The sequence below is a fragment of the Chiloscyllium plagiosum genome, unplaced genomic scaffold (assembly GCF_037043375.1).
Source record: "Chiloscyllium plagiosum isolate Xiang-an unplaced genomic scaffold, Cpla_swu_hap1 HiC_scaffold_18, whole genome shotgun sequence".
Classification (NCBI taxonomy): domain Eukaryota; kingdom Metazoa; phylum Chordata; class Chondrichthyes; order Orectolobiformes; family Hemiscylliidae; genus Chiloscyllium; species Chiloscyllium plagiosum.
Window position 1 is genome coordinate 55788042 of NW_028270156.1, and position 25449 is coordinate 55813490.

Sequence of the window (25449 nt, forward strand, 5' to 3'; positions counted from 1 at the left end):
TAGAGAGAGATTTGCTTTGATTTATTATTTGATTTAATTTATTATTGTCATATGTACATAGGTACAATTAAAAGTTTTGTTTTGCGTGCATTACAGGCAGATCATTCCATATAAAGTGCATTCGGATAATAGAACAGAGCGAGAAGTACAATATTATGGCTGCAGAGAAGGTGCACAAAGAACGAGGCCAACATTAAGTTTGAAATTTGAGAGTTCCATTTAGAAGTCTAATAACAGCGGGGAAGAAACTGTTCTTGAATCTGTTAGTACATGTGTTTAAGCTTTTGTATCTTCTGTCCAGCAGAAAAACTTGGAAGAGATCATAACTGGGGCGAAAGGGGTCTTTGATTATGTTGGCTGCCTTGCTGAGGCAATGAGAAGTGTAGATAGAGTCAATGGATGGAAGGTTGGCTTTGTGTGATGGACTGGGCTGTGTTAGATAGGTGGCAGTTGGTAAGGCTGGACCAGTCAGGAATAAGGAGCAAGAGGGATCAATCCAGTGGGTGGCACAGGGGCATACATGGTGGATGTGATGAATTGTGAAACTTTCCAGGTTGTGACAACACTTATGTAATATTTTTCTTGCTGTCTACTACAGATCATCACCATCCATCAACCACACAGAAATGAGAGGGCCCAAAAACTCCACCTCAGTGCTGCAGTGGATGCACCATCATCTACCTCCGCCAGCACAGTCACCCCCCACTCAGCCCACGGAGGGAGCACAATCTGGTGAGCACACCACGGATACATCTCAGCAGCTGACAGCTAGGACCCCAGAGGTTCAGAGGACTGTTGGGGATCAGGCCTCTGCAGATTCCCACACTCATAATGGACCTCAGGTCACACCCACAAGATATCATCAGATGCAGGGCAGTGGAGTGGGGAAAACACAGTGGAAATGCTAGGGATTAGATGCAGCTTGACACGGGGTATGGGGCAGCCGATGCACACAATCAGTTCTGGCCGTGTTTGAGGAATGTGAGCAGATAGCTTCTTCTGGAGGAGCATATAATGACTGCCAAGGAGAACCTGGATAAGCATCCAATCAATGCACACTCAGATCTTCATTGAATCGCTCTCATCATAGGTTCAGTGCAGCAATGGCAAGGTGAGATGGGGTCAAGGTAAAGATGAATGTGTTAGGCTTTCAATCATCTATAATGAACATTCATGTCAATTCTTACTTCTCTGATGATCATTCTATGAAATGTGGCTTATAAAACAGGCACAGGGCCACTCCTTCATCAATGCCATTGAGAGGACATTGACCCATGTTACTCCAATCACATATAAGGTATAAATAAGTTAGATGCATTGCTTTCAAAGATGCTGCTCTGGATCTGAATCATTGGGAAAGACATATGGCTGTTATGTGGATGTCCATGTACCCTCAAGGCATATTTGGTATCAGGCACTCGTAGCGAGCCTATTCTAGGTGATAGAGGACACAAGTTTACATCGTTAATTGGTAAGGATGGTAGTGCAAGGTTTAAATACAGGAAGGTGATGGGGGGTGCTAATACTGATGCATTATTGTTGAGTGAACCTTATGTAGATCAGGTTGGCCCTGACATCCAAGAAGGGATAATTTTGATTTGTGACTTCCTCCTCATACTCTGATGTATCTGAGAAGGTTTGATCTTCCTTCTGTTCTTCCCTGCGACAGCTAGAAGGTGGTGGCCTAAAGGACTATTAATCCAGAACCCTGGATTAATGCTGCGGGGGAAGTAGATTTAAATCTCACCATGGTAGATGGTGGAATTTGAATTTGATTAAAATCTGGAATAAAAGTTGACCTAAGGTGAGCACGTAAACACTGTTGAATTAAATCATGGCTGACACGTCACTACAGAACTGAGGGAGTGCTGTATTGTTGGAAGTGCTAACTTTTGGTTTAAATATTGAACCAAGCCCCAGTCCACTTGCTGAGGCAGATGTACAAGAAGCCAAGGCAATGTTTCAAGAGGGGGAGATTTAACCCTGATGTCCTGGCCAATATTTATTCCTCAATAAACATCACAATAACAGATTACCTAGCCAATCACATTACTTGACTCTGACTGAAAAAAGAGACACAGGATTGAAGCTTTTCATTTTGTATTCATCATGACAGATGCAAGAAACCCAACTTTCAATGGGAGAAACAATTTATACTGCGTGAGAAACTATATGTTTCTTAGTTTTTAAGTGAACTCAGATTGGTCAAAACATTGTAATGGAGATCATAAAACATAGCAGCAGAAGTAGGCCATTTGGCTTATAAGGTCTTCCTGCCATTCAATGAAATCATGGCTGATCTTATAATCCTCTACTCCATTTTCTTGCCTTAGGAATTTACCAAAGAATAGTAACCCCAAAAGTTTTTGTTAAAATTGAAAAAAAGCCACGTAACTACTGATTTTTTCAAGATTTGCCATGAGGGATTGCAACAAGGAACAGTGCCCCAATGCTTGGACATACAGCTTATGCCAGCAGAGGGACTTGGCCCTGTGTAAAAGGATATGTACCATAAGTGAGTCACATTGTGAGGCTGACTGATAATCTTAATCTGCGTGCTATCATACTTCTCAGCAGACCCAGGATTGTTCAATAACACTCAGGACTGCTTCCCATTGTGAATCACATCTAATTTTGGTCATTATGTTCTGATTTTTGCAACTACAGGCTGGTTGAGTAAAGTCAGCAATCCACCCCCCCACAGATCCCACTGTCACCATCCCCGCCCTCCAGAACCCTGAGAGGAACACCACCTCTGCTCATGACTCCGGATCATTCCCCCTACCACCATGCCCACTCCAGTTACAGGCTCCGCCCCCACTCCCAGTTCCACACCTACACCAGGTCCTAGCTCCTAGCCCTGCTAAGTTTTCACCATCCCTCCCAGACCTCCCCCTCACTGAGGACAAACGATCAGTCCTGAGCAAAGGCCTTACCTTTATCCGCCTACGTTGATGCATCAATGAATTCAATACGTGTCATGACGTCGAACACTTCTTCCGCCACCTCTGCCTCCGAGCTTACTTTTTCAATCAGGACTCCTGCCCACCTTCCTAGGACCCCTTCAAATGCCACCAACACACTCCATCCATCTGGACACCCCGTGCTGGCCTATTACCCGCCCTCGACCTCTTCATTTCCAACTGCTGCTGAGACATTAACTGCCTCAACCTGTCTACACCCCCTCCCTCACTCCAACCTCTCACCCTCACAACGTGCAGCCCTCCACTCCCTCTGCTCCAATCCCAACCTCACCAACAAACTAGCAGATAAAGGGGGTGCAATGGTAGTTTGGCGCACTGACCTCTACACCACTGAAGCCAGACGCCAACTCAAAGACACCTCCTCCTACCGCCCCCTCAACCATGACCCCACCCCCCCCATCACCAAACCATCATTTCCCAGACCATACACAACCTCATCACCTCAGGAGATCTCCCACCCGCAGCTTCCAACCTCATAGTCCAGGAACACTGCACCGCCCGATTCTACCACCTTCCCAAGATCCACAAGCCTGACCACCCTGGCCGACCCATTGTCTCAGCCTGCTCCTGCTCCACTGAATTCATCTCCACCTACCTCAATACTGTCTCATCCCCCAGTACAGGAACTCCCCATATACGTTAGAGACACCACCCACGCCCTCCACCTCCTCCAAGATTTCCGTTTCCCTGACCCCCAACACCTCATCTTCACCATGGACATCCAATCCCTCTGCACCTCCATCTGCCATGACCAAGGCCTCCAAGCCCTCCGTTTCTTCCTCTCTCAACGTCCCCAACAGCACCCTTCCACTGACACTTTCATCAGTTTAGCTGTACTGGTCCTCACCCTTAACAATTTCTCCTTCGAATCCTCCCACTTCCTCCAGACCAAAGGGGTAGCCCTGGGCACCCCCATGGGCCCAGCTATGCCTGTCTCTTTGTCGGCTACATACAACAGTCCATCTTCTGTAGTTACACCGGCATCACTCCCCACCTCTTTCTCCACTGCATTGATGACTGCATCGGCGCCACCTTGTGCTCCTGCGAGGAGGTTGAGCAGTTCATAAACTTCACCAACACATTCCACCCCAACCTAAATTCACCTGGACCATTTCTGACACCTCCCTCCCCTTCCTGGACCTCTCTATCTTCATCAATGACAACCGAATTGACACTGACATTTTTTACAAACCCACCGACACCCACTGCTACCTGGATTACACCTCTTCCCACCCTACCTCCTGCAAAAATGCTATCCCGTAATCCCAATTCCTCCGCCTCCACTATATCTGCTCCCAGGTGGACTACTTCCACCACAGAACACACCAGATGGCCTCCTTCTTTAAAGACTGCAATTTCCCTTCCCACGTGGTTGAAGATGCCCTCCAACACATCTCATCCACATCCCGCACCTCCGCCATCAAACCCCACCCCTCCAACCGTAACAAGGACAGAATCCCCCGGTCCTCACCTTCTACCCTACCAACCTTTGCATAAACCGCATCATCCACCGACATTTCTGCCACCTCCAAACGGACCCCACCACCAGGGATATATTTCCCTCCCCACCCCTTCCCACTTTCCCCAAAGACCGTTTCATCCGTGACTACATGGTCAGGTCCACTCCCCCCCCAACAACCCACCCTCCCCTCCTGGCACCTTCTCCTGCCACCGCAGGAATTGCAAAATCTGCGCACACACCTCCTCCCTCACCTCCATCCAAGGTCCCAAAGGAGCCTTCCACATCCATCAAAGTTTCACCTGCACATCCACCAATATCATTTATTGTATCCGTTGCTCCCAATGCGGTCTCCTCCACATTGGGGAGACTGGACTCCTTCTTGCAGAGCACTTTAGGGAACATCTCCGGGGACACCCGCACCAATCAACCCCACCGCCCCGTGGCCCAACATTTCAACTCCCCCTCCCACTCTGCTGAGGACATGCAGGTCCTGGGCCTCCTCCACCACCACTCCTTCACCACCCGACGTCTGGAGGAAGAACACCTCATCTTCCGCCTTAGAACGCTTCAACCCCAGAGCATCAATTTTCCCACCCCCCACCTTACCTAGTTCCAACCTTCCAGCTTAGCACCATCCTCATGACCTGTCCTACCTGCCAATCTTCCTTCCCACCTATCCGCTCCACCCTCCTCTCTGACCTATCACTTCATCCTCACCTCCATCTACCTACTGTACTCTTGGCTACCTTCTTCACAGCCTCACCCCACTCCCATTTATCTCTCCACCATGGAGGATCCCTGCTTTCATTCCTGATAAAGGGCTTTTGCCCGAAAATTCAATTTTCCTGCTCCTCAGATGCTTTTCCAGCACCACTCTAATCTAGACTCTGTTGTGAACTGCTGAAGCATGCGCTATTTGATATGATCCACTTGTCATTGGGATGTACAGCCTATATGTGGCATCACAATAGCACTGAAACTCACATACCACATTACTCATTTCTTGTGGTAGGCACAAAACGTCACATTATTATTTGTGAGAGCTTGCTGTTAACATATTGTCTACTGCTTTCCTACATCATAACAATGACTACACTTTCAATGGATTTCATTGGCTGTAAGTTGTTTTGATATATTGTTTATATGCTGCTGTAATTTCCTTTTTATGCTCATTCTCCATAACTATTGTAACACTAGAATGTTTCAATCTAAATGAATGATAGAGTGACAGAGTAATTTGTCTAAATTGGAAAGACATAATATTATTGAGGCAGATGCAGAGAGCCTGAAAAGAGATATAGATAGGTTAATCGAGTGGGCAACAAGATGGCAGATGGAGTATGATATGCGGAAGTGTGAAGTTATTCACTTTGGCCACAAAAATAGAAAAGACGTAGATATTTTTCAAAGGTGTGAAACCTGTACATATTGATGTTTGAACAGACTTGGATGAACTCATACAAGGGATGCAGGAAGATGGCATGCAGATACAGTAAACAAATAGAATTAGAATTAAGTTTATTGTCACATGGACTGACATGAGTGTAGTGAAACGTTTACAAAGTCGCCACATACGGTGCCACCTTAGGTACAAAGGTACCTAGGTTGATCTTAGGAATAAATCATAATAATAAAAATAAAACGTTCAGCACTACAATCCTTCAAGCAGACTCACACAGGGCCTCATCTACCATCCACCCTAGGCCATGCCTCCAATCCAAACCAAACTCAACCTTATACTGCACATCGAGTGCAGCCTTGCCTCAAGCACCAAGCTCCGCCACAGCTGATGGCCCATCAAGTTCCCAAGTTTAGGCTCAGAGCCTACCAAAGGCAGGAGTCCTTGATCCGGGCACTGCCACCGCTGCTGCCAAAAACTCTCTGACACCGCTCTGGTGTCCGATAAATGGCATGTTGACCTTTATCATAAAAGAGTGGAATACAGGAGTAAAGGAGACTTACTAAAATTGCACAGGGCTTTGGTGAGACTGCATCTGGAATACAGTGTGTAGTTTTGGTCTCTATATTTAATAGAACCCCCACAGTATGAAATCAGGCCTTTTCTATCAAGACCACACCATACCTCCAAAGGGCATCCCACCCAGCACTACCCCCCCATCCCTGTAACACTGCATTTCCAATGGCTAATCCACCTAGCTTGCTTAACAGGAACAATTTAACATGGCCAATCCACTTAACCTGCATATCTTTGGACTGTGGGAAGAAACCAGAGCACCTGGAGGAAACCCGCACAGATGAGTGGGGAATGTGCAAACTTCATACAGGCAGTCACCTGAGATTGGAATTGAACCCAGATCCCAGACACTGTGGAGCAGCAGTGCTAACCACTGAGCCATCATGCCACTTCTTTAAGGAAGGATATACATGCTTTGAAGGCATTGTAACACTTGAACTGATACAAAGGCTCAGACAGGAATACATTTTGATTCTGTTAAAGGTAAAGGATTATAAAGTTCTTGGAATAATTTTATTCACTATATTTCAAAATGACAAAGGTAAGAATAGCACGTTGATAGCTGATGAATACAACAACATTATGCAGGATCCAATAATGGAAAATAAAACTTACAAACTAATGTCTCCAAATGTAATGGCATCCTAATTTTATAAATGCCCCACAAAATGCTGAATTTGCTAAATCCTGTTTGCAGTTTACCAGGTAAAATGTGGGGCAAGTGACCTCTTTCATCGAGCTCCCTGTTTTACTATAAACTACAAAACCAAAGGTTTACACATCCAGTCACCTGAACAATCCATAAAGCGGAATTGGCCAAACAATCCACAGCCCTTCTCCTTAATCTCTTGAACAGAATTATTAGAGCCTGGCCTCTGCTTTAATTCAACCAGGGGAATAAAAATTTTACATTTGCTCAACCCAACTGTTTCTTCCTGTCCCTATTCACATCTGAAGCGCTAATCAGACGCCTAGAGAAAAAGATGTAACTTCTGAACATGACCTAAATCTAGCTGTACTGCAAAGAACAAAGGTATGCTTTTGTGATGTAAGGCAGATGATTTATGTAAGTCTTACTATCATTATTTCTGCTTTTAAAAAAAAGTTGAACTAGTGGCATATGAGGTTTCTGTGAGTCTGAAAGGGTTTAATGATTAACTTGTAAGTAATTCTGTAGCCACGGTGATTTCTTTTAAAACACAGCATGAAAAAATTATTTCGTAAATGGTAATGGGTTTTTGTTTCCCTTATGATAACATTAAAAATGAAGAAAGTAAACAGTTGGGCATTATGATTCAGTTTCGAAGATTTTTTTCTTTTGATTAGGAAAAACACCCATAGCTGGGGAAAAAAGAAGTTTTGTTTTTAGCTTCAGTTTTAGCAATTCTGCAGAAGTATTTCTCCAGAGAAAGAGAGAAGATAGTTTAGAGTTATAATAAAAATAGGCTACCTCATTGTAAGGGATTAAGTGAAAAGGTTCCAGACCAGAAATGTTTGGTTAAAACCCTGAAGAGGTTATTTGAAGTCAAGAAAGTTTAAACTGAGTCATGCAAACGCTCTAAGAGGCTATCATATTCTCAAAACTGGGAGTTGAAGCCACAGTAAAACTAAGCCTTACAGGGATGATAAAGAAAGGTGTGAGTATTACGAAGAGGTACTTTTAGGATTAATAGGATTATATTTTATTGTAGTTTGCAAAATATTTAATGGGTGATTTATGTAAACAGTTTAGTTTATTCTAATTCATTATATTTTGTAATAAACCTCTGTTTAATTGTTAAAACCAAATCTGCAACATTGTATATTTATGATTTAATGAAATGCCACATCAGTAAAACCAAGAAAAAGAATGTGATTTATCAAGCCAGATTTCAATCGGAGATCTAACTTGTCCAGTAATAATATCTGCTGGGATCATATCACTTTTCTTATACCCTGTTGTGCATCTGCTCAAAACCTCTGGCAACTGGTTCATTTTTTAAAAATTTTTTTTACTACCGCCTAACTGCGGTAGTGCTTATTTTTTCCTCAGCACCCATGTTGTGTGTATGCAGGTGTGAGACACAGTGAGAGTCATAAGGTGTACGAATCTTTATTCAATTTCCACCACCAGGAAGAAAGGAAACAACCGATTGGCCAGTGACAAGCAGTGCCCTTCACAAAAGGCAATGCTGTGTGATCAAACAGTGAAGGGGAGGGCAGGGATTAAATCAAGATAGAGTTGGAGGGGGAAATAATGCACTCCACTCCCTGCGGCGCCCACCTCTCCCTGAACAACTCCAGGGTATTGGTGGAGACTGCGTGCTCCTTCTCCAAGGACACCCGAGCTCTAACGTAACCATGGAAGAGGGGCAGGCAGTCGGCCCTAACGACCCCCTCCACGGCCCGCTGCCTGGACCTGTTTATGACCAGTTTGGCCAGGCCCAGGAGCAGACCCACGAGGAGGTCTTCAGGGCAACTGGTTCATCTCTGCATAGCCAGCTCTGTGAGTGGCCAAAGATGATGTCACGCCTTATGGACAAACCATGCCATTGCAAGCCCCACCCCACACAAATTTCATAGGATGACAAGAATCATGGAAATTAATCCTTTATGTTGTTGCTCGGCCTTCATTCCCCTGGACATAATGAAATCAGGAGATGTTTCAGAGTTCCCTTAATGAGATTCTTCCTCTGAATGACTTGATAATCATTGGTGTTTGTCCAATTGACATACTTTAATTCCTCAAGATTATGGGCTTCATGGTCATTTTATTACCCTCTTGTTTCCTTAAAACTGCATCCTTGCTTGCACAGGCGTATTGAGCTTGACTGTTTTTCATTCACTAAACCACAAAAACCAAAGTTACAAATTCAGTAGTGCCTTATTTGATTTAATCTGGTTATATTTTTATACACACAATTTTATTGCTTATAACTGTAATTATAGCATTCCACGCAAAAAAATTCATTTAAATTGTAACTTTAATGAAAGTGCACTCCCTCCATGAGCTGACAAAGGCTCTGTAAAGAAAGAAAGCCTCCCAAAATCTTGTCAAGTTCTGTTCACACAAAATATGTCCCCTGATTCTCCCCAATCTATCTAATTCAAATAGTCTAACAATGCCAACACTGTCTAGTCTCTTCATTATTTCAAATATCTTTTATCAAACCTCCCAAAGACTATATTTTTCAAAAGTATGAAAAACCAGTTAATGTAAATTAGATTATTAATCCAGTGGTCCTTTTTTGAAACTTCTCCAGAGCTTCATATGACACAGCATTTGAGTGAAATAAACTGGATGAAATATTTGAGAAGATGCATCAACCAGGTCTTCTAGAAAAGGAATTCTACACAGTATTTTTGTTCAATATCAAAATGCCTAGTAAAAACCTTGCTGTGCTAATGGGGACCCTGCACTAATTGGACTTAGTGGTCCAAGCAGCACTCAGACTTCACAAACTCAGCAAGGGGCCTGTCCTCTGAATGGTTAGCTTGCACTTCCTAAATGCAGCCTGCCCCTCTGAAATGTGAGGTACAATGTGAGTGTAGATTTTTAAAAAAATTCAGGGAGAAGACAATCCATGGAGCAAATGACAGAATGAGGATTCCGAGGCTCCATGATGCAGTATGGGATGCTTTTAGACCAGGAGGTTAAAGGGAGGTGAGTGACCTTCTACACACAGCCTTCAGGAGACCCTCAAGGAATAAAGAATTGAGAGCATGTGGCCACCTTAGGGAATTCCAGGGTCTGGCCTTAAGGATCTGGTCGCAGTGCAATAAAAAAGCTCAGTATTTTCACAGGAGTGATGTTGCTCAGCAAAATGATATATCCAAATCACCAACCTCTCATGTGGCTTAATTTGCCACATCTTCATCACTTACCAATTGGCAAACATAATTCAAGTTGAAAATGTGGATATTCTATGCACTTAGCAATCCCGCTAGCCTCACACTCAAGTCTCACAGAAGAACTGGCAGGAATCACATACCTGCATCTCCGCACACCCTTGGAGAGGTTAGTGTTTCACATGTGGACATGACAGTGACTGCATAAGGCCTTTACATCCATCATTGCTTTGCCCTTATGCACCTCATCAATCTCACTACATCGTCATCCTGTTGTCTGGCATGAAGTACAAAATGCAGATGCTGTGACCATGGATGTCTTGCTTTCCATCCACACTGTATCCCTCATCCCAATCGTCACCTTCATTTGGCTAAGATCAGCTGCCTGACTAACGAATGCAGTCTCACAACAAAGGGTGACAGAGCTTTTCATTTTATCTGACAATCACAGCCACAAGCTCAGACATTAGTGGAGAGTACAACAGCGGGATCTGCACATGATCAGTCACTGGACGTGAATTGGCTTCAACCAAACCAGAACAAATAGTTGGTGTGTGTTGCCTGAATTCTGCTGCAGGCAACTCAAATCACACCCATGATGCGGATGTACAGAGAGATACCTGGTGCATTGGCAGCCCTGAATTATCTCTGATATAATAATACATGGTAAACAAATTTTAGTGATGTGGCTAACCCGTGAGGAAGGATCTACATGTGTGGATATTGACAATGATCTTCGTTGATCAGTGAAAGTGTTGCAGTCATTGTCCAACCCAACATGTAGCATAGAGCAAGACAAAATGGCATGGCTGTTTGGTGAAAACTCCTGGCTGAGATGGAGTTAGGAGAAGTGTCTTCTGAGGACCTTTAATGGATATATCTTTTATTGAGAGCTCTGCTCTTTTGCTTTCATGTGCACCTCCCCTGGCTGTGGTGCATGTCCCTTTGGACTTGAGCTTCTTCTTTCTTCTAATCTCCTCCAACAGCATTCACTCTGCAGCAAAATAAGGAAGACAAATGAATCCTTCATCTGAAAGTCTCATGTTCATGCCTTGAAGTAGCAGATAAGGGTGTGGAGGGAAGAGGTATCCCTTCTATGGTTAAACACATGTTCAGTTGGAATTGTTTAGGAGATGGTGTTAATATAGCTTATGATACCATGTTTGATTTCATGATCTGCCTGTGTCTGCCACAGGAACTCCCTCACTGACACATACAAACACAGCGAGCTGTGCGGGCTCTGCTGCAAGGGAGCAGAATCAGTTCTCCTGTTATTTTCAGTTCTCTCAGCTACCAACATAATGTGAAGGTGCTGGTTTTGGACTGGGGTGGATAAAGTCAGAAGTCACATGATAGCAGGTTATAGTCCAACAGGTTTATTGAAATCACAAGCTTTTGGAGGGCCGCTGCTTCATCAGGTGAAGTGAAGTGGAATAAATTTTGGGCCTCAGCCTCAGAATTCTTACAAAAAGTTGACATTTTAAAAAAATTAAAAATTAAAAAGCATTTGAAAGGCTAGGGCAAAGTAGACTATGGAACAAGTGCAGGTAAATGAGATAAGTGTAGTTTGGTGTTTGTCAGTCAGCATAGACATGGTGGGCTGAAGAGCCTGTTTCTGAGCTGTATGACTCTATGTTATGCATTTGTTCTACTCACACACATAAATTATATAGCTAACTACTGTCAAGATGTAAGTTTGGCAAGAATTCCAGTAATAAGTTGCAGCATTACAATATGGAAATGCCCCATTATAACCTTATGGAATACATTGGTTTTAGTACAGGTGGGTGGGGCTGGAGAAGAGTGGGTGGCACAAGTAGAGTTATTATTCACTCACTTTTGAATTAAACATTAGGCCCATAGAAATCACCAGGCTAAAAACATTAATTTTGCCTTTTTCCCATAGATACTGCCAGATCTGCTGAGTTTCTGCAGCAATTTCTTACTTTGCTTCAGGTCCGCAGGTTTGCTCGGCTTCCTGCAATTTGCCATTGAAAGCAAGACAAGATCAGAGTTGCACCAGAGCGGGGTCAGTACATCTCATGGAATTGAGGCATTAAATACTCTGGATTCTCAGAGCTTCTTTCTGACCTATCAGACATCTGGGTTTGTTCATGGTCAATGGATAGAAGAGATAGTATATGGACAGAAAATGATCTGTCAGTGGATCTATAAGGTAAGTGAGTGTGGGGAGTACACTATAAAGCAATGAGGAGAACGCAGTCCAGATGTTTAGAGAGTACACTGCAGGATGCAGGAGAATGTGCCGATGTGCTCACATTATCTGCGCTCTAAGGTCATCACACTGCTTCGTACACTCCTACTGCTGACCACTTCTGTGCTCTCCAAATGCACCTTTGTCAACTGCAGCATCTTGCTTGCATGGTTTGGGAAAAGAATCTCTTCTATTTTCATTGTCTCCTGCAGCACATCAGGGAGGTGCCAGTAAAACAGAATTTGGAAAGCATGGCCCAGTTTTGGCAGTTCTCCAGAATAGTTATAGAAACGGTCCCAGGAAGTAAAGTTGGCAGAAACGAATTTATTTATAGCTGTTTAGGCCCCTTTAGTAACAGTAGCAGTAAATGAATTCCCCCTGCCCTTTACCATGAGAACTCTTGCGTATAAGTTGTTTTCATACAGATGGTTTACTCCGTGATATATGGACATCTAACTGACAAGTTAAGATCATGTGCATAGCTGTGCAGGAAGTATCAGTTTCCTGCCATTCCTGCTGTCCCAGTGTTTAAAATGAAATATCTATTCCAATGACAAATGAATGATTAACACAAAGTTCAAATCAAAATGTAGGCTAATCTTTTCTTGTAGCCGGATATCTATTCGCATCGGCAGCTCAACTTCCCAATGTTAGGAACATAGGAACAGGAATAGGCCATTCAATAAGATCATGGTTGATCTAACTCCGTATGTCTGCTTTAGGCCCATATCCCTTGATACTTTGCGAAACCAAAAATTTGTCTACCTCAGACTTAAATTTAACAATTGAATTACTATTGACTGTCATTTAAGAAAGATGGTTCCAAATCTCTGTTTCCTGCCTCTCAACCGATTTCCTATCCACGTCAGTAATTAGCCCTCAAATCCATGGCTTTGCACCTTAACTAACAATCTCTTGTGTGGAACTTTGTTGAGCCTTACTGGTGGTATTATTATTTTGCTTGAGTGTAGCACCTAACCTATCATTTCCACTGAAAAGTTTACTTTGGTGAAATAATAAACATGTAGGTTAGAAGCAGCTACTTGCTACTTGCTGGGATTTTGATGGCCTTGGCTCTCCATGGATTTACATATTATGAGGCCCCTGTGTGTACATGTGCCACACTGGAGATTGTGGTGGATGTTAGTTTGAAGGAAACTCCTTGCCTCACCTGATGCAACAAATACTTCTGGAATGTTGGCCACCAAATCACATGTGTGTGCAAACATTGTATGGTCCTTGCAGTTCTTAGCTGATTAAACTGGCTTTTCTCCATCTGTAATGTCAAAATCTTACAGTGATTTGGTGCGATCAGCTTGTATTACTCTTCCAGTGCTACTTCAAGTGCCTAGCTGGATATTCATTGCAGTTCATTCCTGATTTAAAAGAACTCAGTGCACTGGACATCATCTTGTGTGGGAGAAAAACCCCATAGTTTGGCTACAATCTGTAACATGAAAAATCTGGGGAAATGAACAGGCATAAATTCTCCCAGAAACTTTTAGTACCTTGCATTTAGTTGATAATTAGAACATAAATTGTAGTCTCAGTTACTTTTTCCTTATGATTGACCCTTCTATACCTCTTTTTGCTATGATTTTCTTGGTTACTTTCTCCAGCTGGTCTGATTTCTCAATGATTTACCATTTCTCTGACTCCCCAACAATAACTTCTACAAGTGCTTACCTTGATATTTTTGTTTTCACGTTTTTTTCCAGCTTCAGAATAGTTGAGTAAGACTGGAAAAGGACAGAATGATGTGCAATTGATTCCTTTGCTATCACTTCAACAGCCAATCATGCATCCTGCAGTGAGGTATAGGTCTATTTTGTAGGCAGGAAATGGACTATGATTGGCTATTTGAGAACCTTAGCCTAAGCTGTCAGCGTGTAGCAAGTGTTGAATTGTGGAGGGGATCCCAGAAAAGCCTGATCCTCTTGCACATTTACAATCAGATTCAACATTCCACTTGCACTTTTATTATATGGGGATGTTAAATGTGGGAATTCTAAATTAAGCCAAGTCCAGAGCCATAGAAATTATTTGTTATGCTCCTACTTGTGCTTTGTTAGAGGTCCACTACTTCAACACAAATTGAACCTTGCACCTCCCTGATCTGCATTACTTGATAGCACATCACATAGATTCACTGAATCATTGGGTACGATAAAAAAAATACATTTTAGGTTTAAAATACTATAACTACACATGAGGTAGAATCTTATAGGGCCCTGAATGACAAGGACTGGTGTCAGAAATCTGGGAGAATTATGTAAGAAATCCAGTGAGGACTTCCTTGATGTTGGGAGCAACAAGTCACATTTTCCAATTAAGTTTTGGACGTTTGGACTGGATTCCTGCTAATGATGGCAAAATGTCTATTAATGGAAATTGCTGCTCATTATCACTCACGCTTTCTATTTTACCACATACCAGACAATAACAATTCCCGACATCAGCCGCATGCTTATATCCATGGCTCTTGCCACCTGACACAAACCTGCCTCACCGCACCATCGTGGCACATCTCCAGCCTATTACAGTACACTTCTGCTCTGTAATGCTATACTTTGGGCTGCTCAGGCACTTCTCAATGCAAAGCTGCTGTCAGGACAGTTTACACAGGGACAGGCACCCAGCACACAGTCTGGCCAGAGTTCACCTCAGGGCTGCTGGCTCACTCTCTCAGTGCTCGCTCACTTAGCACCTAACTGCATGCTCACAGCCTTGCCTTTGGGCTTCTCCCCCTCTGTCAGAGCCATCAGGATCACTGAACTGCTTGACAGAGGCTCGGCTCTAAGCACAAATAGAGAGCCAGGCAGCTTGTCGTGTTGTCAACAGTTGTCAGTTATGGATATCGACATGCTGGTGAATGGCTCGCACTGCATCATGTGCCAGCAGCTTACGTGGTGAATATTACGTGCTGCAAGCAAACAGCCATGTCTCACCATCTGAGACTAAGGTATGGGAGACAGCCATCAGTCACAGGAGTCCTGGCATTGTCAAGGCCAGCCTCCAGATCAGTCCATGGGCTTGGGCTTGGGCATGGTCAGGAATCCGGTTGCACTAGTCATTGTCAGGTGTCTGGTTGCATTGGTCATTGTTGGGGTCTATATCTCTACAGTCCAGACAGTGCGAGTCAATCAGTCTCGTAGGTCCAGTGCACCCAAGTCTGGGGAGTCACAGGAACACAGTCAGGGAGCTTTGCAGATATCATGCAGGGGTCCAATCACTCATTGTTTGGGATTGTCCAGAGATGTCATTTAAGGAAGTGGTTCCCATGGTCATTACAGAAACTTCTGTCCATTACAAGTCAAGGGATGCAGTTACTGGGGTCCAGTGCTGTAGGAGGGAGACTGGGCAACATAATTATGTGGATTGGAGTCATAATGCTGGAATGCAGGACAATGACAATACTGAGGAGGGACAACTCAGTACGTGAGGGCAGGGTACAGTAATAGCATGGGAGGGTAAGGAGATGTCAGGGTCCCTGGTAAGCAGGACACTGGCTTCAAGTTGGGGGAACAGTGCATTGCTAGGTCTGGCATGTGAATCTCACCTGGCTGAGGTCGGGGATAACGTGGGCAGACGCAGACTTGTATAGATAGGTTAGGCTGGGACCACGCGAGGTGCAAAACCTATGAGAGCTTCCAGCATGAGGATGTTTATGTTTAGGGATTTACCTACACTGAGAGCTGGAGCCCTGAGACGCATTGTTCAAGGAGTGCCCACAGTTGCCTTCCATCGTGCTCAGAAGTGCACAGTGCAAACGAAGATGGCTGCAACCACACCTGGAATGGGTGGTGCAAGTGCTTCATTGTTTTAGGGATGGGGCTGCAAAGATGTGTGATGTGAAGCCTTTTAAAGGGCAACACCATGGGACATACACCTGCACAATGAACGTCAACCTGCGAGCTCTGCATTCTGTCCCACCTTGGGGATGGTCCTACTTGTCCATTCAAATGCCATGCCCTGATCATTTCATGTGGGATAAGGACTGAACTCCATTAATGTTGGTTATGTAATCACAGTGTGTAGAAAAATGGAGCAGAGTTGCTAAGGTCTCAGTCTGCAATTGCAAACCTCATACCTTGGGCCATGAAACATCATGCAGGAATGGGGATGCATGTCCCTAGTTTCCCTGGAGTCGGTGGTGATGAACCGCTGCAGTCTATCTGCTGTAGGTGGACCCACAAAGCCTTTAAGGATGGAATTCCAGGTGTTTGACAGTGAAGGAACTGTGTAGATAATACACACTGCTGCTCCTGAGCGTCAGTGATGGAGGGAGTGGATGCTTGTGGATGTGGTGCCAATCAAGCAGGAGGCTTTGCCCTGGATGGTATCAAGCCTCTTGAGTATTGTTGGAGCTGTACTCATTTGGGTAAGTGGAGAGTATTCCATCATACTCCTGACTTGTGCCTTGCAGACAGGGTTTGGGGAGCCACTGTGATTATGTGGCAAGTCCAGTTGAGTTTCTGGTCAATGATAACCCCAAGGATGTTGACAGGGGGAATTCAGTGATGGTAACACCAATGAATGTTAGTGGGCGGTGGTTGGATTGTCACTTATTGGAGATGGTCATTTCCTTGCCACTTGTGTGACGCGAGCTTTACTCGCCACTTGTTTGCCCAAGTCTGGATATGGTCTAGATCTTGTTACATTTAGACATGAATTGCTTCTCTATCTGAGGAATTATGAATGGGGCTGAACATTGTGCAATCATTGGTGAACATCCTGCAGCAATGTCCTGGAGCTGAGATGACTGACCTCTAACAACGACAACCATCTTCCTAGGTGCCACATTTAATCCTAATCAGAGACTCACAGATACAGCTGACTGAGAAAAGTAAACAATTTCTTACAGTGACAGAAAACTATTTACATTGATCTGTCACATATACCATCAGTGTTCATTCAGAAGGTCCTTTTGTTTCCCTTCTCCCCTACATCTTGGTCTTGGTATCCGCAGCTGGGGTCAGAGGGAGCATGCCCTGCGAGGGAGCATGCCTGCAGTGGAGCCCACTGGCTTTGGAGGCTTGGTCGATTGATCTTGGGGCCAGTTTTGTCTAGAGGTCACAGACATGCTCAGTGTGTCCTTGCCAGAAGCAAGTGCACCCCCCCCCCCCCCCCAACCTTGAAATCCCACAAGATTGAGGGTGGTAGGCAGAGTGGAGGTGGAAGGTTCAGCCACCTCTGGAGTTTCCAGAAAGGAGACTTCAGTGGGCACCTTGAGGTGGCTCTTCCTCCAGCTGGATGCCCACTGGCACTCCCCATTTGTGAGGGAGGGTCATCCGAAAGTGAGTCACAGTCCTTCATCCACATGCTGACTTATATTTGGTGCTGTGGTCGAATGGCTAGGGCAATGGAGTGCAGGTCTGTGCATATCCTGAGCAGACCTGGCTCTCCATGGAACCTGACGTGGAAACAGCCAGATGTCCACTTGCCAGAGGCAGCATGGTGTCATCAACAGAGACAGTGAAGTCTTCCAGCCTTTACATCAATTTTCCGACCTCTCCTGTCTCTACTTGTGCAGGAATTGCTGACACCTTTGGGTCTTCTCCTACTTGGGGGGCTGAACAGGTCCCTGGTCTCTGCCAGTTCTCTGAGTGTCAGTGATCTGGGAAGTGTCTGTCTTGGCAAGCTGTGGAGATGGGGCAGAGAGCTGGAGGTCCTGGCAGACTGGATGGTTCAGAGTCAAGATGAGAGTGATGCTGGAAATGCACAGCAGGTCAGGCAGCATCTGAGGAGCAGGAAAATCGATTCCTGATAAAGAGCTCCTGCCCGAAACGTCGAATTTCCTGCTCCTTGGATGCTGCCTGACCTGCTGTGCATTTCCAGCACCACTCTAATCTTGATTCTAAGCTTGATTCTAATCTCCAGCATCTGCAGTCCTCACTTTCGCCTGGATGGTTCAGAACCTCTTCCTCATGCCCCCACCTCCCAAGGTAACCAGAGGATGCCATGACACCAGACCCTGCCTTTTTAGTCAGTGCATTCTCTAGAGTCCTGAGAAACATACAGACTCTAATCTGGCCAAAATACACACTGAGGTGTTAGGATCCGAGCTGGTATGGGCTGCAGGAGACTGCCTTGCCGGTGCTTCCTCTGATAAGTCTGTGCTGTCTTCACCACAGCCATCATGGAAATGCTGCAAGACACAAAAGAGAAAATGTTGCAACCGAGGGGCTGAGGTTATGAAATGCTGAAATGACATGTACAGTGGGGTTGACGGGGAATGATGGACTTTGCTTTTTACCTGGCTGCTGGGACATGGATATTTCAGTGTCTCTACAGGACATGCTGCTGGTCCTCACCAGCAAGGGCTAAGACCCTTTCCTCATAGGTGGTGGGGAGTTGAATATTGGGCAACCCAACAAACATCCTGACTCTTCCAGCTCTGTGATGGGCTGCTTTCTGTTGGAACAAAAGAGGGGAGGATGGAGTGAGATGAATGTGACCGGCACAACTATAGTACTGATGGAGTGGGTGTGTGGTGGGGTGTCCCGAATGAGTGAGTAGGCAGCACTGAAGGTATGCAAGGTTAGCTTTGTGAAGGTTTGGGGTGTGTCAGACTAAGTGAGGAATGATGCTACGAGCACTTTCTTTGAGAATGAGAGAGCATGAGCCTTGTTGGGAGTTGGGTGCAGTAGCAAAGATACAGTGAGTGTGACGGAACAGAGAGAAAATGGTGGCACTTACCCTGGCAGAGCGGAGAAGGTCACTGACCTTCTTGTGGCACTAGTGTGTGCTTCTCCATTCTGTGGAAACTGCACTGACCCAGGTGGCGTCCTTGGTCCAGGCGGGGTGTCTGGTGTTGATGCATCTTCTGGTGTTCCTGGAGAAGACAATGGCCCTACTCTGGATCATTGTCCCCCACAGCCGCCCCACCCTCCAACACCTCACCTCCCCAGGTCCCTGTTCACAAAGCAGGGCTCCAATGTCCCCTTGTGTGCCATGCTTGGAGCAAAGGTCATGAACCGGGTAGCTCCAGAATACCAGCACTTAGGTGTACAACAGCCCTTCAAATATGATACCAGTGCCAGGGATGACAGCCTGACTTGGCATATCTGGTTAATGACCACAGCTTCTAGCTACAGTAGAATCCAGTTAGCATTAGATGAGAGGGGCCACATAGAGATGTGATAGGTAGTTAACGAGGCGAGTTTGGGATGATCTGATGTGAAAACCTCTTACTGGAGACCAACCCTCCATGAAATGCAATAAAAATGACAATTAGTCATGGGTTTCTCACTTTAAGTAAGTCTTTCCCCTCAGAGCAAGTGAAAGTTTTATTGAACACAACTTCAGTGCAGAGCATGTGTTTCCTTCCTTCATTCCCTGACTTCATTGAACCAATATAATTTCTGCCAACAGTCAAACCATCATTTAAAACCCAATCCAGCATCCTAACACAACTCACACAGAGAAATGTTCTAGAGATTTTACTATTTCAGACATTCTGTACTCATGACATATAATAACAACATGATACAGGGTTCCTGCTGACAGTCCTTATACCCAAATTACCAGCAGCAGATGCCTTTGTGATCTACATCTCAATCTATGTGTCAAATTCTCATTAACAGATGGCAATGCCCTCCAGGAAGGGCACCCCTTCTGTAGAAATTTCATAAAGAGGACATTTCTTTGTGGGAAGTCTAAACATCAGCACATGTTCTGTGTGACCCCACATTTTCCAATTCAAGTACATGGCTAAGTATTTTCATCTGTCACCTCTTACCTCTGCTGCAATATATCAGAACTCACCTTACTCCCACTATTATAGCTATGGGTTCTTTTGCACCATGTTTTCTTTCATATGCCAGGCATCAGTTTCCATAGCAGATTGTATTGTTTGAGATCTGAAATCTATCTCTTTTAATTTTCAATTCCTGTAGAGAGTATGGTCCCAGCGATCAACATTTATTCCAGTTGCTATACTGCTAATTGGATTAAGTTATGCTTCCACAATCACTTTGGATATCTCAAACAGACTGTGATACAACAGCATAAAACAATTAATCACATTTATTTACAAAATCAGGCAGTTATAAAATACAACAAATTAAAATAATTCTGAAATATGAGACAATTGCAACTGATAATATAGGAGGGATCTAAGCTCCCAGAAACATTTAAAAATTAAAACACAGTCTCCTGAAAGTAAAATAGAAAGTTGTAGTACTGATTGCGTTTCTAAAGTTTATTTGTTCATGGGTTGTGGGTGACACTGGCTGGGCCAAGGTTGCTCATTCCTAATTGTCCTGAGGAGGAGATGGTGGTGAGCTGTCTTCATGAATTGTTACAAGTCATTGCCACTTAGGTTGACAAGTTGCAAGTAACACTCATATAACACAAATGCAAGGTGATGACCATTGCCTGTAAGAGACAATCTAACCACTGCCACTTGACATTCATTGCTGTTACCATCTATGAATCCTCCACTATCAACATTCTTGGGGTTACTTTTGACCAGAAACTCAACTGGACTAGCCATATAAACAGAAAGGCTGCAAGTGCAGGTCAGAGGCTAGGAATACTGCGGCAACTAACGCATGTCCTGACTCTCCAAAGCCTGTCCATCATCTACAAGGCACAAGTCAGGAGTGTCATGGAATACTCTCCACTTGCCTGGATGGATGCAGCTCCAACAACATTCAAAAAGCTTGACACCATCCAGGACATGCAGCCCACTGATTGGCACCACATCCATGAGCATCCACTCCACCACCGGTACTCAGAATGCAGCATGTGCACTATCTACAAGATGCATTGCAGAAATTCACCGAAGGTCCTGAGTCAGCACCTTTCAACCAATGACCACTTCCATCTAGAAGGACAAAGGCAGCAGATACATGGGAACATCATCACTTGCAAGTTCCCCTCCAAGCCACTCACCATCCTGGCTTGGAAATATATCAATATTCATTAAGTGTTGCTGTGTTAAAATCCTGGAATTCCCTCCCTAAGGGCACTGTGGGTTAACCTAGAGCAGGTGGGCTGCAGCAGCTCACCACCACCTTCTCAAGGGTAACTAGGGGCAGGCAATAAAGGCATGCCCAGCCAGCAACCCATATGTCCCACAAATTAATTTTTAAAAGTCCATATTGAATGAATACATCCACAGTACTGTTAGGAAGGGAGATTTCAGATTCTGAAGCAGTGACAGTGGAGGAGCAGTGATACATTTCCATATCAGGATGGTGTGTGGCTTGGAGGGCAACTCAGAAGCTGATATGTTTCCATGAAGCTGCTATCCTTGGTGTTCTTGGAGAAGAGGCTGCAGGCCTGAAAGCTGCTGTTCAAATGAGTGGTAACAGTTTTCTTTTCTTGTTCTAATTAGTTATTGCATTGAGCCCTTTTTTCAGGGTAAGAGTTTCACATGGAATCTAGAATTCAAGCACTTACAGAGCTCTTTATTTTGAATATCCATCAGATGTAACAACCATACCTTTTGTGGGTGACAATGCTGTCGTGGGGACATAAGTTAAAATCTCACCATGGGAACTGGTGGAAGTTAAATTCAATAATAAAATTTGTGGAATAGCAAGTTTAACTCAGTAATGGTGACTGTGAAACTATCGTAGATTGTCAAAAAGTGCCATTAGCTTCGGTTATGTCCTTTAGGGAAGGAAATCGGCCATATTTACTTGGTCGCATAGGAGCATTAGCAGACAATTGCCACGTGGCTGAGCCCAAGCCAGTCCTCACTCAATGGATACAGATGTACCACTATCCAGTAGGACATCAGCCTGCAGATCAGAAACTGATTTTTTTTTCACAACCCATCTTAGGGGCTGATTGTTGAACCAATTGTTAACCCAGCTGAGGCCAGTAAACACATCAAAGATTTAGTGATTGAGTTGAGTATGCTGGTCTGTTGTGTCACACTTTCAATTCTTTTAACCACAAAACTGTAAGACAAACATCTGAAAGATTTCTCTAATTAATTAAGCATGAAGAAAGCCAGAGCTCACAGTACAATGTGATGTGTTTGAAGGGATGTTTGTTCTAACGTGCTATTCCCTGAGATGCTGCTTTATGCTTAAATAACCTGTCCAAATTGAGATACTTGCTTTCATCACCATTGCAGTTTAAGTGAAAGATGAATTCTATTAAATATTAGCTGTGCTGTGACCTAGTTTCAAGCACAAACAGAAAATGAACATAGCATGAGAGCAGTCTGTCTCCAGAGATGGAAAGTGTAGTGTTGCCATGGTGAACTTGCTTTCAGCCATTTCTAGTTCACTACTCCCCATTGAGCCACACGCCATCATTATTTATGCTGCTTAATGAAACTTAAATGGCACATAAATACAAATTATCCTGCACCAGAGCTAAGAATTCAGGACTGTCACTTGGTCTGTCAGTTTGGAGACAGCTTGGAGACTGAATATAAGGCAAAACGTGGAAATGATGACATGCAGCTGTCACCAAATACTGTATGTCAGTGCAGACACTGGATGGAGCTGACAGTGTAGGGCACTGGATGGTGCTGATAGTATGGAGTGGTGGAGCTGATCTTGTAGGGTACTGGGTGGAGCTGACAGGGTGGGGTGGGGTAGGGGTGGAGCTGACAGTATTGGAGGTGGAATTGACAGTGTGTGTGTGGGGGGGCATTGAGCTGACATTGTAGGGGATTGGTTGGAGCTGACAGTGTGGGGAGTAGAGCTGGTAGGATGGGGGTGTGGAGCTGACATTATAGGGTACTGGCTGATGCTGACAGTGTGGGGGATGTTGGAGCTGACATTGTAGGGTACTGAGAGGAGCAGACTGTGTGTGTGTGTGTGTGTGTGTGTTTGGTGGGGTGGGGGGGTGCGTGTGGAGCTGACAGTATTAGGGGTGGAACTGACTATATTGGGTCACTGGTTGGAGTGAATAATATGGAACACTGGGTGCAGAGCAGGGGCTGAAGCTGGCAGTGTAGAGCACAGTGTGGAACTGACAGTGTTGTGCACAGAATTAATGCAAGGTCAGAAAACAGGCCATTTACCTAAACTGTTCACTGTCTTATTCCCTTCATAGATGCTGCCTGACCTGCTGAGAATTATCAGCAGTTTCTGCTTCCATTACCAATCCAGGCCCTCAATCTGCAGCTTCAGGACCTTTGGGCAGGACTTGATGATCTGGATTATTAGCCTTGGACATGGTGATTCATTAGGGAAGAGGAAAGTTCATTTTGTTACTGGAGGCAGTCCAGTAACAGTTTCATACTTACAGTTTGGTCCAATGTTAGGGTTTGGAAAGTGTGACTGCCAGTGAGCCAGGTATGCAGGCCCAGAATCATAGATTCATAGAACCTCTACAGTGTGGAAAGAGGCCATTCAGCACCCCACCAAAGAACATTCCATCCCATATAACCCCGCATTTCACCATGGATAATCCACCTAGTCTGCACATCTCTGGACAGACAGGACAATTCAGCATGGCCAATCCATCTACCCTGCAGAACTTTGGATTGTGAGAAAAACCCAGAGGAAACCCACATAGACATGGGGAGAATGTGCAAACTCCACACAGACAGTTGCCTGAGGGTGGAATCAAACCTGGATCCCTGGTCCTTTGAGGCAGAAATGCTAACCACTGAGCCACTGTGCTACTCAAAAGACAACAATGGTGGTATCTCAGCATTAGCGGTTGTCCAACGTGTTTGACATTCTAACAGCTGAGGGAACAAGGCACTTTGGAACAGGAAGCGACCATTCAGCCCTTTGAACCTGCACTTTCATTCACTAAGATTGTGGTTAATCTGGTTGCGATCTCAACTCCAGTTTCCTGCCTGGTTCTTATTAACCTGGACTCCGTATGTTCTATAAAAAATCTTACACAGTCTTGAATAAATTTAATGACCCAAACTCTACTATTTTCCCAGGAAAAGAACTCCATGGCTAATGACTCTCTGACGGAAAAGATTTCTCCTCACCTTCATCTTAAGAGAGAGAGCGAGAGAGAGAGAGAGGGAGACCTCATTTTAAACTGTGTTCCCTAGTTATACTTCACCCACAAAAAGGAAACATCCTCCTAATATCCACCCTACCAAAACCTCTCAAGATCATATCTGTTTCAATAAAATCACTTTATTCTCCTAAATTCCAATGGGTATAGACCCAGATTGACCAATCGTTTCTCCAAAAGATAAATTCTTCACTCCAGGAAGAATCTAGTGAACGTTTGCTGCACTAGTTGTGATGCAATTATTATTTCCTCAAATAGGAAAAAGCACTCTCAACATGTGGTCTCTCCAAATTCATACACAGCTGAAATAAAACTTACCAACTTTTATACTCCATTCCGTTGTAATTTGTATCTTGGAATGTAACATTCCATTTGACTTCCTCATAACTTGCTGTATCTGCATATGAACATTTTGCAAATCATGTGCAAAAGCATCCAGATAACCCAGAGGTGTGAAATCTGTTTCCGTTTAAATAGTTTACAGGAAGTCCCTGAGTTACGAATGCCCGACTTACAAATGTCCCGTTCTTACAAGCCAACCTCTGGCTTTTCATTTTTAAAAATCCAGGTTGCATACAGTGATTTGTCCTAACAAATGGGTGGACTACTTAACCCATATCTGTCTGACTTACACACAAATTCAGTGTGGAAAAAACAGAACTGTTTCGTAACCTGGGGACTTCCTGTATTGAGTTCCCCTACTCCCTACAAAAACAGACAAAGTCACATGTTCCCACATTATACTCCTGTCAACCAAGTCTTTGTCCATTTACTGAACCTATCCATATTCCATTGCAGACTCTCTACCTCTTCTTCACAAGACTTAACAACAAAACACTATGTTCCTAACTTTTGTGTAGGAGAGCGGGGAGAGGAGGGTGGCTGAGCAAACTAACTACAGCAGTGTGGTACAACGAATCATTCAAGTTAGGGGGAAAAAGAAACTGATTATAATAGGGTAGATTATATTTGAATATAGATATTGTTCTGTGCAACTGAGAACATCTGTACTGAAGGCTGTGTTAGCTGC

At 44.3% G+C, this 25449-nt stretch overlaps 1 protein-coding gene across 2 annotated transcripts in view; it reads left to right on the forward strand.

Annotated features, from left to right (window-relative positions):
- The window catches only part of LOC122557901 (voltage-gated potassium channel KCNC1), a 159900-nt gene that overhangs the window by 103832 nt on the left and 30619 nt on the right, over window positions 1-25449 (forward strand). The window contains exon 4 of one of the 2 annotated variants that reach the window (XM_087996669.1): window positions 23490-24007. The exons of the other annotated variant lie outside the window; for it this stretch is intronic. Coding sequence (XP_087852795.1) covers window positions 23490-23500 — 11 coding nt within the window. The 3' untranslated portion in view covers window positions 23501-24007. Of the gene's footprint in view, window positions 1-23489; window positions 24008-25449 lie in introns of those variants that run through there. 2 annotated transcript variants of the gene reach the window in all.